This window comes from Fusarium poae, chromosome 4 (assembly GCF_019609905.1).
Source record: "Fusarium poae strain DAOMC 252244 chromosome 4, whole genome shotgun sequence".
NCBI classification, from domain to species: Eukaryota; Fungi; Ascomycota; class Sordariomycetes; order Hypocreales; family Nectriaceae; genus Fusarium; species Fusarium poae.
The window spans coordinates 4884000-4898696 of record NC_058402.1 but is presented as its reverse complement, the minus strand read 5'-3'; the positions used below and the strand labels follow the sequence as shown (position 1 = coordinate 4898696).

At 47.0% G+C, this 14697-nt stretch overlaps 5 protein-coding genes across 5 annotated transcripts; 2 read left to right on the top strand and 3 right to left on the bottom strand.

Moving 5' to 3' along the window:
* Window positions 1-296: 296 nt before the first annotated feature.
* Window positions 297-950, bottom strand: FPOAC1_011703 (uncharacterized protein; the record flags this gene model as incomplete). The annotated part of the gene is made up of 1 exon (XM_044856070.1): window positions 297-950. One exon carries the CDS (start codon window positions 948-950, stop codon window positions 297-299), a length of 654 nt encoding a protein of 217 aa, XP_044703383.1.
* Window positions 951-3197: 2247 nt separating this feature from the next.
* On the bottom strand, window positions 3198-4676 carry FPOAC1_011702 (uncharacterized protein; the record flags this gene model as incomplete). Its single annotated transcript, XM_044856069.1, has 1 exon — window positions 3198-4676. The coding sequence occupies one exon, from the start codon at window positions 4674-4676 to the stop codon at window positions 3198-3200; it is 1479 nt and encodes a 492-aa protein (XP_044703382.1).
* Window positions 4677-6530: 1854 nt separating this feature from the next.
* On the top strand, window positions 6531-7520 carry GLD2 (Glycerol 2-dehydrogenase (NADP(+)); the record flags this gene model as incomplete). The annotated part of the gene is made up of 1 exon (XM_044856068.1): window positions 6531-7520. One exon carries the CDS (start codon window positions 6531-6533, stop codon window positions 7518-7520), a length of 990 nt encoding a protein of 329 aa, XP_044703381.1.
* Window positions 7521-9456: 1936 nt separating this feature from the next.
* FPOAC1_011700 (uncharacterized protein) lies at window positions 9457-12065 on the top strand (the record flags this gene model as incomplete). The annotated part of the gene is made up of 3 exons (XM_044856067.1): window positions 9457-10129; window positions 10179-11940; window positions 11987-12065. 3 exons carry the CDS (start codon window positions 9457-9459, stop codon window positions 12063-12065), a joined length of 2514 nt encoding a protein of 837 aa, XP_044703380.1.
* Window positions 12066-12598: 533 nt separating this feature from the next.
* FPOAC1_011699 (uncharacterized protein) lies at window positions 12599-14254 on the bottom strand (the record flags this gene model as incomplete). The annotated part of the gene is made up of 3 exons (XM_044856066.1): window positions 12599-13914; window positions 13966-14089; window positions 14147-14254. 3 exons carry the CDS (start codon window positions 14252-14254, stop codon window positions 12599-12601), a joined length of 1548 nt encoding a protein of 515 aa, XP_044703379.1.
* Between the last annotated feature and the right edge of the window lie 443 nt (window positions 14255-14697).

The window sequence follows — 14697 nt, the reverse complement described above, 5'->3', positions numbered from 1 at the left end:
CAGGGCTTGTTAGTCGGCAGAAGAATAGAGATCTCCCTTCCGAGATACGAGCGATGTAAAGTGCTTCTTGGATGGCCGAAAGGTACGCATTGGAGAGCTCTGTTATTGCCTAAGGTATCGATCGCTATCATGTCAGAGAAATTTCCGAATGTTTGACAACAAGTTCAATTGAACGTCCTCATATTGGGTTTGTCACTGCATAATGCGCTACAAAAAAGCCATACAATGTCTTGTTAACGACTAAACTACCATTCAACCAGGAAACTCGCGACACCAGTTCTCTCTGCTTAACAAGATCATCCAACAAGCGCCGCACCTTCTTGAGGTTGGACTTCGATAAAGTTACCGTCAGGGTCTGCGACAAAGATGAGCGGTTCGACACTCTGGCCAAAGTTCTGAACAATCGCCTTCCTCTCTTCTTCATCGAGCTGCTCAACAATGTCGGGCAGCAACCCTACTGCAGGACCAACCACAATATTTGGGTCAAGCTCAAGAAAGGGCTCTCCCGATCTCTTAAGCACCGAGATATGTGATAACGTATCCAACCGCTGTTGAAATGCTTGTATGTCCGGTACAACGATTCCGATGTGCCCAAACGTATTGGGATGCTGCCTTCCAGACTCAATGTTCTTGACTGGGACATCGACGTAGCAAATCTCAAGAAGACCTTGTGCATTATTCTTCTCGCGGTTCATCTCTAGTGTCGTCTGATAACCTGTTCCATTCTTGCCGCCTTGGGCATGAGCTAGATAGGTGATGGAGTATGTCTTGGTGATCTGGAGGGTGAATAATTTGCGAAAACCGAGGAGTTCGGTATAAAACTCAATGCTTGCTGTCAAGTTTCTCGTGTTGATAGCCATATGATTGAGAAAAGTACCAAGTGTCGCGCTGTTGGCAGGTTCATCGCCTCCAACAATAGGGTAGGGGAATTGTCCTTCACGAGGAAGCATTCCAAGAATAGAAGTCTTCTTCCCCCTGCTACCTCCTCCTCTCGACCTACTGCAGCTTTCCTCCGCCGATAAGCTCGCCAATGGCCTAAGGACTATTTCGCCTAATAGTAGATACAGAATATACCCCTATTATATAAGCCGCTAAACCTACCAGCTTCCCTAGGCCCCTTAAATAAACTAGTAATTAGTAGGCCCCTTTTACATTATCTTCTTATAGCCTAAAGCTACTACAGTAACTTTACTATATACTATAAGAGGTATAATCACTAGGATATATATATTTACTGCTCTTATAGGCATAGAAAATTACCTTATTATCCCTTTTATTACCGCAAGGTAATACTATTACTATAGATAAGGCTAATACTCTCCCCCTTAGCTATAGTATATTAGATAATAAAATTAAACTTCTATAACTTTATTATATATTTAATAATAATTAAGTTTTTTATATACATTTATCCCAGATTTAGATAAAGATTACTTAAAATATATATAATTATATAATTTTATACTCTTTTCTTTTCTTTTTATTATATTTTCTTTTTAATTTAATTAACTTATCCCTAGACCTATTAACTATAATATATTTTATTATACTAGTAATATTATTACTAAAGATTAATAAAATACTAAAAATTGCCACTCTATTAGCTAGATAATTAGGCTAAACTGCTTACTTAGATATCTATAAATAGGCAAAAAGTATAAAGAAATAGAGATACTAGATAAAAGCTATTAAAATACTAGATAATTAGGGATAAAGAAGTAAAAAAAGGGGACTAGGGATATATAAAGAGAGTGCCTATAGCCCTTCTTATAAAGAATAATAGGCCTTTAATATATTATAGGCCTTCTAACTGCTTATAGCTATATTTATAGATAACTACCCTATAGCCTAGGTTCTAGGAAAGGCCTAAGCTACTTATATAATTACATTAGAATTACTCTAGTATATTATTTTACCCCAAAAGGGGGTCACATAGCTATAGGCTATATAACGGAAAATAGAAAACAAACAAACAAATTCCAAGAATAGAATGGGACACGACAGTGGACAAGAGCTGGGATCCGAAGACAATGGCTGGAAGAATTCGGACCATGATTCTTGTGAGTCTGAGTACAAAAATACTGCTCTAAGGTGGTTTTGTGATTTCACACCGCACAATTGATTGCACGACGAGATGAGGTATGATCATGTCTGGTGAGCGAGAACATCGCCTTTTATGGTCAACCCAACATCTTGTTGACAAATAATTAATCCAAGTACTCGCATTCTCACAATTGTAAGCTGTCAGCTTCATTTACTCAATTGATTCTTTATTGGTAACATCTTGAATTCTCGTGATGCGACTCGCGTTTCGCGATACATGCGCGATTGGCTGAGTCCATCAGTCAGCTTACGCCAGCTCAATTGGGTAAACAATCGGGTATGTAATGCTCTTTGTTTTGAGTAAGTAAAAAACAGGCAGAGGTAAAAGTACGTGCCAAGGACAAAATCGAGTTGAGAATCATCCACATGGATTCTCATGATTCGCATTGTCACATTAGATGAAGCTTTGGAACTCAAGCTCCAGTGGTGGGTACCTCTACAGTAGGTAACCATTTCAGCTCCATGGGACAACATCCACTGGAACAAATTCTGACGCCATTGCGATAACCATGATGTAAGTATGGGACCTTTTTGCTGTACAAAACGGTTCTCTTGAAGCAAAACGGTCATGAAATGTCACCAGAGAAAAAAAAACAAGTCGCTGATCGTATACAAAATTTCCAAGTTTTCACAAGTGATGATCCTTGATTGAGTTCGGCAGTTGTCCTTTCCGACTCGGGCAAACAAGACCGCCGATCCTGAGATCATGGAAGACTCATGGGTCTAACCACACCATTCCAAAGGTTCCATGCCGATCGAACAGCAAAAAGAGCTGGAAGAGAGCTGCAGGTTCAAGGGTACAGACAGACACGTCAAACAAGGATAAGTCACAGTGCAATAGGCAAGGATGTGTTTGTTCTGAATTTGCTTTCAATTGAATCGAGACGCGTCCGCCTCAATCCGTAGTGCTTTTTTGCACACGTTCAATCTATGCTAATTGATATCAAGATTCTATATCGCTGTGTCTATGCCAAAAGTCCCATGATCAAATTCGTCGTAGACCTTTAAGATCCCAGTTCCAAACGCCGATTAAAAGAACAAAACAGTGTCGTAGATTTTGCGTTAAATAGTCCAAACTCGTCATCGGAGAGCGCTTAGACAACGGCGGCAGCGTCGTTAGCGTCGCCGTGGAGGACGGGGTTGATCTTCTCGTCAAAGTAGCACTTGAAGTCATCACCCAGCTGAGCGCGAATGGCCTTCTTGACAGCCTCGAGAACGTTGGGGAAGACACCAAAGTTGGCGGGGTTGTTCTCGTCGTTGTCACCACCCTGGAAGACACCAGTGCGGACAAGGCAGGTGTTCCAGCCGTACATGTTTCCACCGACAATGTCGGAGGCGGGGTTGTCACCGATCATGTAGATGTTCTCGGGAAGACGCTCCTCGCCGTGGAGCTCGCCCATCCAGGAGGTGAGGACATCATCAGCGTACTTGTAAGTAGCCAACTCGGGCTTACCGTAGACAACACGCTCGAGGTCGGCACCGGTAAGAGCCTTGTACATGGCCTCGAGACCAATGCGGAAAGCACCCTGAGACATACGGGGAGTAGGGTGCTCAGTAGGGCAAAGAAGATCACCCTGGGAGAAGTAGATGGGGACTCGCTCAGCGACGGGGTCCTCAGCGACAGTGCCCAGACGTCCGTTCTTGGAGCGGAGGACATCCATGATGATCTGCATGTCGGTAGCATAGTCTCGCGAGTCAGAGAAGACCATGATGGCCTCAATGCAGATCTTGGTGAAGTCTCGGGGGCGAGAGGTGGCACGCTCCTCATCGGTGAAGACGCGGTAGGGAGCAATGGTAGGGTCCCAGGCAACAATGTCGTTGGGGACAATGATGTTGCGGAAGCCGTACTGCTCAGCGACCTCACGGCAGCGGTAACCCTCACCACCGACGACAAGGACGGTGCTGTAGTACTCGGACAGAGCACTCATGGGAGTGTGAGACTGGATGAACTGGTCGGTGCTGACAGGGTTGCCGAGAATCTTCTCGAGCTGCTCGCAACGAGCCTTCTCGATCTTACCAGATCCGTTGGTGAGGAAGATGTGAGGGATCTTGATGCCGAGCTCGTTGTCTCCGTTGAGGATCTCGAGAGCCTTCTTACCCTCGGGGATCAGACGGTCACCGTGGACAAGGACACCGTCAATGTCAAAGGCGAAAGCCATGTTCTTGGCCTTCTTGACCTTGTCGGCCATCTGGTCCTGAACCTGAGCGACGAGGAGCTCACGGGTAGGCTGGATCGGGGGCATGCCGGGTCGGGTGGGGCGTCCGTCGGCATGGTGGACGGAGGAGAGGCGGGACTGACGCTTGCGGGGGATGGGCAGCGCAGTACCGAAGGAGTTGCGGGAGGATCGTCGGTCCCTCATGGAGGGAGACACGCTGAGTGTGTGCATGTACTTGGCCGCCTCCGAGATGGAAGATCGGGTAGCGGGGATCTCTTGAGGACCATTGCCTTCCTCAGTGCCGGGGATGGCGAGAGACTCACGGTGGTCAACACCGTTAGATTCACCGTTGGCGTTAGACATGTTGCGTAGGGTACTGGGAGAGTTGGGGGTGTTTTCGTCGAGAGCAGGAGACATTCCTGAAGGAAGAAAGCAGATGGGAAAAGAGGGTGAGGGAGAAGGTTATGTATAGATGGGAGAAGCAGTCGAAAGGAAGGGGGGTATCAAGCTATTGAGTGAATGGACAGACTGTCGAGTTGAGATGAGAGGGTGATGATGGAATAGATCTCGATTGAATGGGGCGGGTATCCGTATTTATCTGTCTTTGCGGGCTCGTTGATACTGATACTGTGCCAGTTCTTTTCTGTCTCCATAGCTTACTGCAGAGTGAAAACTCGCCCATTCGTGTCTGTTGATATCATCATTGTGTCTTTTTTTCCGTCTTGTCTGCCTCGTTTGGGGGTGAGACTGGGACTGGCCTCCATCCATGGCCATGTTTTGAACGGCGCTACCCAAGTGGACCCTTATTTTCTCGGTCGTTCACCGTCAATGCCTGTTTATTCGGATGTTTCTTTATTGACGTTGAGGTATGTACACGTAGAGTACTTGGGAGAGGCAGGATGAAGCATGTCAGGGTCCATATCCGTTATCTAACGAGAACTGGTGCCGAGAACTGTAATAGGCTGGAATTGAGGCGGTAGGATTAGTAGTAGGTTGACCGTTTCCGCGACAGCCAGTGTAAAAAGGTACCTGTGATTGATTCAGGGTCTGTCTGTCCGTCCGTTACAAGATACACGCCTTTGCGGCGGCTCAAGGGAAAACAAACTTTCAGCCCTTTTGCGCCAGTCGTCATAGTGGAGGCGACATGAGGTTGTCGTTTGTGTCAAGATTGGCTCCGCAGCCCCTCTTAGCAAGTTACACCATCCGGACAAAGATATGCCTCAAGAAAGTGGTTATCATGGCAGTACTGACAAGGTAGAGAGAGAGTAGAGAGAGCAGTGCTATCTCGAGAATTGAGCGGCATGCGGCGGTTGTTCCGAGAAGAGTCCGCTCCCAAGTGGATATCTGTAGTGGACCCCTTCTGTGTTGTGCCTGTTTTTTCCACGGGAATTAACGACTTCAGTGGAGCTGATATCGATAACTGCTACAGAAATGCATGCCAAGGGTTACCTTTCTGACATCATCCTTGTCTCCACTGCCGAAGGGGGACCCTATTTTTTATTCTCGTCTTCTTTTTTTTGAGGCTTTACTCATGTTCCTGGTCCGACCGTCTTTCCCACGGTGGATACCGTTACAGCTTTTACGGCAAAGGCGGGTATTTTTTACTGTTCTCTCTGCCGCAAAACGTGCTGAAATGTCAAGACGTTCAAGGATCGCCACTGCGGCCCACTAAAGCGTGATAAGATTACTTGAGGCTTTGGTTGGCTGAAGTGCTATTTCCCTGACTCAAGTCTTTGTCCACGTTCCACGGTCTGTACCTAGCAAGTACCTACAACAAAGCACAGTACAGAGTACAGCACAGCACAGCACAGCACAGCTCATCACAGAACACAATGTACACAGACAGATACGACAGATAATTCCATCACAGTGAAAATTTTACATTCTCGACTTGGCTTCCAAACACGCCTCACTAAACCGTTTTTATCACAGTTTTTCTAGAAGGTTCCCGTAAAAAGGCCATGACGTCAATAAACCATTTGTTCCTCGTCTCTTACTCGCCTCGCGCGGTCTCGGTCAAAATTGGTGAGCCACCTCATCAAGAGGAAACCATACTGTATGTAGGGATGCATGCTGGCCCTCATACGTAGACTCTTCAATTGCCGTAAGTTGATGATGTACCTGCTCTCCACCACTGATCCAAGTTAATTGACTGCGACATTTTAATTGTTAACCCCTTTAAAACCCGTTTCTACTCATACCAACCATTCTTGTCCTGACCTACACTCATACTCCATCACTATTACCAAATCTTCCTCAAACATCATCAAAATGTCCGTTTCTAACCAGACTGTCTTCACCCTCAACAACGGTGTCAAGATGCCCGGTGTGGGCTTTGGCACCTTTGCTAACGAGGGCGCCAAGGGCGAGACCTACAAGGCTGTCATTGCCGCCCTCAAGACCGGTTACCGACACCTCGACTGCGCCTGGTTCTACCTGAACGAGGACGAGGTTGGTCAGGCCGTGCGTGATTTCCTTGCCGAGGACAACGGCGTCAAGCGCGAGGATCTCTTCATCTGCACAAAGGTCTGGAACCACCTCCACGAGCCTGAGGAGGTCAAGTGGTCTTTTGAGAACTCACTCAAGAACTTCGGTCTTGACTACATTGATCTCTTCCTCATTCACTGGCCCATCGCCGCCGAGAAGGGCGACGACAACAAGCCCAAGATCGGCCCTGATGGCAAGTACGTCATCAAGAAGGATCTCACTGAAAACCCCGAGCCCACATGGCGCGCCATGGAGGAGATTTATGCTAGCGGCAAGGCCCGTGCCATTGGTGTCTCCAACTGGACCATCGACGGCCTCAAGAAGCTGATGGCCTTTGCAAAGGTCAAGCCCGCCGTTAACCAGATCGAGATCCATCCTTTCCTGCCCAACGAGGAGCTCGTCAAGTTCTGCCTTGAGAACGACATTCTCCCCGCTGCTTACTCTCCTCTCGGCTCTCAGAACCAGGTCCCCACCACTGGCGAGACCGTTCGCTCCAACAAGACCCTTAACGAGGTCGCCGACCGTAGCGGCAACACCCTGGCCCAGGTTCTCATCGCCTGGGGTCTCCGCCGCGGCTACGCTGTTCTACCCAAGAGCTCTACTCCCTCTCGCATTGAGAGCAACTTCCAGATCCCCAACCTGTCCGACGAGGACTTCGAGGCCGTCCAGAGCGTTGCCAAGGGCCGACACACACGCTTTGTCAACATGAAGGACACCTTTGGCTACAATGTCTGGCCGGAAGACTCCCCCGCTAATGGGACTTCTATTGTTTAAACTGGTTTATGAAGTTATGAATGCGATGTATACCCTATCGGACGAAGGAAAGAAATATAGGAAGCAATGTGTATTATGGCGTTTAGATGCGGAACAAAAGTTTAGCCTAAGAAGTTATTCCGCCTTTGTAGGAGCGTGAGCTTAGAATGAGATGAATACACGTTCACACAATTGAGTTGCGTAATTGCATGTGAGGTGGTGAATCGTCGAGCCCCATCAGCATTTCAATACCACAGCAGTTTTCGAGCCTCATTAGTAATTCAACACCACAGCAGTACATTTATATGATGCTAACAGGTGACTAAAAATGCTTTCTACCTCATTGTATACGAGCGTCGAAATCTGTTGGCTAAATGAGTTGCTGTATATGTAAGATTTGGCGATAGCCTCACTTCATGAACTTTATTCTCACCTTGGCTTTTGTCGCAGAAGCATCAACACCACGAAACCTTTCAGATACAACTTTGCATTAGCAGGAAAATGTTCACTGAAAGCTCGAGCGTCATGCGGAGGATTAAAGTTGCAATCGCTTACATGATTTGCGAACCACTCATCTCAACATCATACAAAAGACAACCTACAGCGATACGAAATGCCAGATACCAGACGACAATTGCTTAATTTCCCTTCATTCTACATACAAACCAACTGCAGCGAAAGAATACTCAGGTTCTGACTTATGGTATTGCAGTCGGTGAGTTTACGGAGGAACAGAAAGGCAAACCTGCATAACCTTCGAAGACCTGCATGAATGAGATACAGGTACATCAAGACCCAAACAGAAATAATACATCCAAACATTGATCTGAATTCAAGTTCAATATCTAAACGCCTATGCGTGAACCTGCGAGTCATTCTGGAACCACAGGGAAGCCAGGAAATTCAAAACAACTACCCTTCTGAGACTCCCCCAAGCTTCCACCAAACATAGCTATACCCTCATATGTAGTACATCAGAGGTACAGCATCTTTATTTCCACGAGTAGGGCTGTCGTAGTGATTGTAGAAGACATGAATAGCTCGACCATTCAGAAGCACGCATGGGCCCTTGAAGACGATCAAGGGGCTGTCAAGATAAGACGACTTACACAGGCAAACGATGTTACGATCTACCTAGATAACGGACGTATAATGTCGAATCAAGGACCGTTTACATAACTCTAATCAACGCCTGTGCTTTCCAACCGGCACTTGAGCCGAGGAAGAGAGATGGGTGGGTTGAGACTTGTAGATATCTCTTTCATTGGCTAGCCTGAGATTTGCCACGATATAGATAGAAACAGATTGGTTAGATCGGCTTTTGCCTGTTCTGGTAGTGATCGTATGGAAGAAGGCGAGATCTGATGGCATGTTTCAGTTTTGCCCTCTGTTCGTTGCATTCTGGGTGGAACAAGTTTTCTTAACATCTCATTGTACCTTAGACCAAATCTTGACAAAATTGTTTTATACGCCCTGAACTGGCATTTTTAAATCTTTATTTCTTTTATAAACAGGTAAAAAGCAAAAATGTTGTTTGTATGGTTTGAAGTTCTGCTGCAGGTTAGCTTCGCCGATTATGTGGCTCCGGACATAGATATGTATATGCGTAAGAGCACCACTTGCCAGAATAATATATGATAAGTTACCTAATGAACGAAAGAAAAACAATAGGATCTGTCTAAGTTGTTTTTGGACAGTCGTTCTATTTGAATGTTTTCATTGTGTCCCTAGTGCTCAATTTCCAGTGAGAATAGGCTGCTTCAACCGGAAATGTCCAATCGGGCTATTCCGCTGTACACTTGTGCAGGGCGTACTCTACATGGAAGGCGGGGATTAGACTAGACCTTCAACTGCACAGTCCAACACCAACGCTTCGTCAACCTTTCACAACACCGGCCAGATAACTGTTTCCGTATATCGGCCACTAGAGATAAACGCTACCTGCAAGTTTCACGATATGAATCCAGACGACAAGAAAGATACCGGGGGTCATTCCGCGTCTTCCATTGGCGGAGACCTCACTTCACCATTTTTACAGACCTTGCCTGATTATGCTGACTTTGGGTCGGTATCAGACCAAAATTTCCTGGACCCGCAGAGCTTCGACCTGAGTTTTGATGAACTGTGGTCTACCAATATCAACCAAACCCATGGCGATACAAACAGCAGCCGAAATCACTCCCAGCAACTCCACACCGTCGATTCATCATCAACCCAATCCCCCATTCTCACACCTTCAACATTGCCCCCGAAAGTCGGGCACAGATTCACACTGGAAGCCCTTCGCTCCCTGAAAGAATGGTTCTCCACACATGCCGATAATCCATACCCAACTGAAGGAGAAAAGACCATACTGGAGTATCAAACCGGCCTGAACCGAACACAAATAACGAACTGGTTGGCCAACGCCCGAAGACGCCGGACGATAGCTGATGGCCGAGCCAACGGAAATAATCCAGTTCCTGAAGGCTATACGCCTACGCGCTCCGGAACACCCATTCCGAGGAGGGGGCTGCCTTTGACAGATCTTAATCCCCTGCAAAGATGGGAGAATTCGCCCCCTGAAAATGAGCCGGCTACTGTCTCTGATATTGCTCGGGCAATGGCTTCTGAAGAACTGTCAAAGTCGAGTAAGCTCTAGACCACAGATATCCTATGGCTTAGACTAACAAAAAGTAGGAGGTCGAAGAGGAACGTTCTCAAGCGATGAGAAAATACCACGGAGACGGCGGCACCGATCAACAACGAGCAGTTTAGGCACATCGAGAAGTGGTTCTGCAGACTCGCGCTCATCTAAAGGCTCCATCAGCGGAATCTCATCACATAGCCGTGGCCGCTCAATCCTAAGACCACATAAGTTGAACTCTCTTACAAAGGCTCGGCACCAATATCAATGCACATTTTGTACGGAGACCTTTAGAAGGAAGTACGATTGGCAACGTCATGAAAACTCATTGCATCTCCCCTTGGAAAGATGGGAGTGTTCACCAAATGGATCGACAGCCATGAATACTGATAATGGGCAAATTGTCTGTCTTTTTTGTGGCCAGGAAGACCCAGATGAGAATCACCTGGCACAGCACAATCCTTCTGCTTGCCAAGAAAGGGCGTTCAGCAGAAAAGATCATCTAAAGCAGCATTTACGACTCGTACACAATGCTGCACTCATAGATCTGACTACGAAGTTGTGGAAGACTACACAGCCAGATATCACCTCAAGATGTGGTTTCTGTCAAGCTTCTTTGAGCACATGGCCGGATAGAGTTGATCATCTGGCGAATCATTTTAAGCTCGGATGCACCATGAAAAATTGGATTGGCGACTGGGGATTCGAGGATTCGGTGCTGAAGACTTTGGAGAATGCCATGCCTCCATACCTTGTGTATTTTGAGGGCGGTACCCCGTATCCTTTCACGGCTATAGGCTCGCCCCCTGATACTCCGAGGACGGCATACGAGCTCATTACGATAGAGTTGGCATACTTCATACAGCACCACAACGACAGAACTGGAAGTCTACCAAGTCATAGGGCATTGCAGCTGGAAGCATGTAGGATTGTATTTGGGTCCGAAGTAAAATTTCCTGAAACCAGTCCGGATTCACATGGGAGTTCGTCATGGTTACGAGATTTGATATTGTCATCTGATGAAATCGCCCAACAGGCCCGTTTCGCGCCCATCCGTTCGCGTGCAGAGAGCAGACTGTCGGTGTTGCGAATTAAGGGCAAAAACGCATTGTTTGAGGAATGTCCATTGGAATTACGCTTGCAAGCCTTTGTGCTCACTCAAAGGGCAAAGGGTATCTATGTGATATCGGATGATGAGCTCCAAAGAGAAGCTGGACGAATTGTTTTACAAATGGAGAGCGAGTTGCAGACAAATCCTGAGTATGTGGCCAATTGGCTGATTGGGTTTCTCAATCATTCGACACGCTGGGTCACTCAATTTCGACAGCGCGCAGTGAGCAATAGTCAGAATGCCTTTGGACCGAGCCGTATTAGGCAATGGCAAGATGACGGTCAATGGAAGTTTGACACATCATTACACGAAGCACAGAACTCATGGCCCAGTGGAAATGAGTGGTTGCTTGTTGGGCATGGCGATCAGGCGGATACGGTCTGGGGAACAGAAACTGAGATCAGTGCCAATTTGACATCTACGGATGCGTCACTGCAAGACTTTACATGGCTGTGGTCGGACGACCAGTCGCCACCTGCTATACCAGAGCCGAACCTGAGCCCTGGAGCTGAAGGTCAGTCAACACTTCGACCAACATGGCTTGGGCCTGGCATATACGTCCTAAATGACCCAAATCACATTCCATGGTTTGCCCGCGAGATGAAGCGATGGGTGAAAGCCGCCATGTCGCCGAATAACCCAATCTGCCATGTTCCTTCCGACGAGGAATTGAGACATCAAGCTCGATGCTTGTTGTATAATGAGTAAGTGTTTGCATTTACTACTCGACATCCTGCTAACTGTTTGCAGCGATGATCCTTGGAACCAAACACCGGCGGATAACACGCAATGGCTCGAGATTTTCAAGAAGGAGGCTGGTATTCTATGATGTACCGGATACAAGGTATTTGTTGACAGTAGGGTATGTTTTGGCTTGTTGAAGAATGTAGAGAATATAATTTGATAAGGGCTGTTGTATCGGCCGCAATAGAGTGAGTCGAGTCTGATCAATAGTCTGCTTCTGTGCATTCTTCTTGCAAATGCTGAGGTAATAGCCAAGATATTATAACTAGTTGTTGTAGTCAGTCGGGTGAGCATTTCCCAGTAAACAAGTGGAAACACTTTATTCTGCTCTAGTATGTCACCTTGATATTTGGAGTTCAGTGTCTGAGTAGATAAATTGGAAACTCGTCTATGAAACGGTGTATAAAGAGTCACATGTCGATAGAAGAGTCTTAGGGTGAAGAAAGTAATAATTTTGTCTCAGGGCCAACCTAATTTTCATAAAAAAAAAGATCATTCAGTCCTAACGTATTTGCATTTGACATGCCCTGGATAGAAACCATAACGGCTGCCTCGATCTGTAAAATATCGATCTTCTACATAGAACTACCCCTGCGTCCTGTGCTCCAATGTAACCTCTCAGTCATGCCAATGTCGGGTACGGCAACGGTTGCATCTCACCAAGACACAGTCACGGTCACGGTCATCTTCTAGCCTGCAACCAAAATCCCACCCACAGTGTCGACATTCCTCGTAGTCATCAAAGCACCCAATCGCATCGTCAATCTTTTCTTCTGCCAATAGTCTCGCGTTAATCTCGTTCCCCAGTTCTCTCTTTGCTGCGTCTCGCTCTGCGATTGCTTGATCTCGACCTTGCGTGAGGTGAACAACCTTGTTCTTTTCTGCCCCCAAGGACTCGTATAGCTTGTCCCTTTCGGACTGAGGCATGGATTTGGTTCCCTGAAAATACCGCTGGGCGTTTTCGAGCTCCGTACTGAGCCTCTTCACTTCCCGTTGCTCAGCCTCGAGGGCGTGCTTTAGCTCATCTCGCACTGTGGTCGGTACGGTGTCCTTGATGCTTCTCTCGAGATCGATAGCAAGTTTCAAGTCGTCGACTTCCTTGATGAGGGCGGACGATTTGTCCTTTTCTGCTTTCCATCGCGTTCGAAGAAGATCTCGCTCTGATCTTGTGATTCTGAGGTCGTTTTCACATGTCGATAGGCTGTTTTCGTGTTCCGATTTTGATGCAGTATAACGCTCATTAGCTTCCTGTAACTGCTTCTCAGCTTGTGCACATGCTGTCATGGCAGCCTGAGCACGTGAAAGAGCACTTTGCGTATGTTCTTCAGCTCGTTTGGTGTCATTTTCTGCCTCCTGTCGAGATCGGGATGCTGCCTCAAGAGAGCCGTGGAGGGTATCTTTTTCTTTAGATAGGTCGGAGACTTGCTGGCTGAGGGCCGAGACCTGGGACTGAAGGTGTTGGTGGTGTTCGTCTCGTTGGGTAGAGACTTCTGAGAGCCGGATTTTCAGTTTGTTGCGCACGATAGAGAGCTCGGAGGTTCGCTTTTGGAAGAGTGTTACTTGTTCCTTGAGCCCCTCGACTTCCGCAGAGTCGATAGTGATGGGCTCTGGGCAGGCTCGTAGGTTGCTGTGAAAGCTTCGTAAAAAGGTGACTGGGTCGAACTCAGAGGTTGCTGTCAAAGAGTGCAAGTGACTGCGAGCTTGAGACCATAGGATCTCGTGTAACTCATAATCATCGTGTGTTAAGGCGACGTCGAGAACGCCCAAGAAGGCCCCGTCAGCCCATTGACTACGCAGGATCTTCTGTATTAGATCCCTTGCGTATCCACAAAGGCTTGAGACTTTATAGTGCCGGCCTAGTGTATTCATCGTGATATGCCGGAGCAGAAGATCCCGAGTGAAAAGCGCACCTTGAAGTGGCTTGCCTGTACCGGCTTTGGGGGTTAGTCGTAGTAGAGGAGAAGGAGAATATCTTCCTGACTCACCGGATTCCACAACGCTGGGAAACAGGGTTTGATTGGCCTCGTACCGTCCGCGATTTAAGAATTCGACGAAACAGTTCACTGCATCGAGATCGAAGTCGGTGATTGGGATCACGCGTTTCGGAGACTAGATCAAAGGAAGGGTCAGGCCCGCGCATGGATTCTATTTTCTCATGTAAGGTACCTCAGACAGGCTTTCGATAACCTTTGAGAGCACAGGGGACTCTTTCGCCGTAGATTCCAGAATAGCAAAGCCGTAACCCTGGCATAGAAGGGTGATAGTTGGCTCCATTATCGATGTGGAGGAAGGCATGAAATCATTCAGTGGTGGAAAGAAAGAAGGAAGAAGGAAGCACGAAATAGTGGGGCACACAGAGAAAGGTCGACTTGTTGATTCACAGGCTGCCGCCTGTTCACTGCTGCCTAGGTAGGTCTTGGTGATCCCGATAACGGCTGGAATATAAGTCGGATAATAGTAATGATAATACAACGACAAAGAGAAGGAGGGGGGAACGGGGCGAGGAGATAGAGGAGGAAAAGAAAACATAAATTAATATATAGATGAGGAGGGACTAGAATCTCATGAAAGGTCTTCGATAAGAGATCAAAAAGTGTATCGGCAGTTCGGTGCTGGATGTACAGGTAGAAGACAGGGCTGTCGTGCCTGAGAATGAGCATATTTATTCTTTAGGTCGGACCATATCAAGAGAAACCATCTCGCCTTATTCCTCTGGG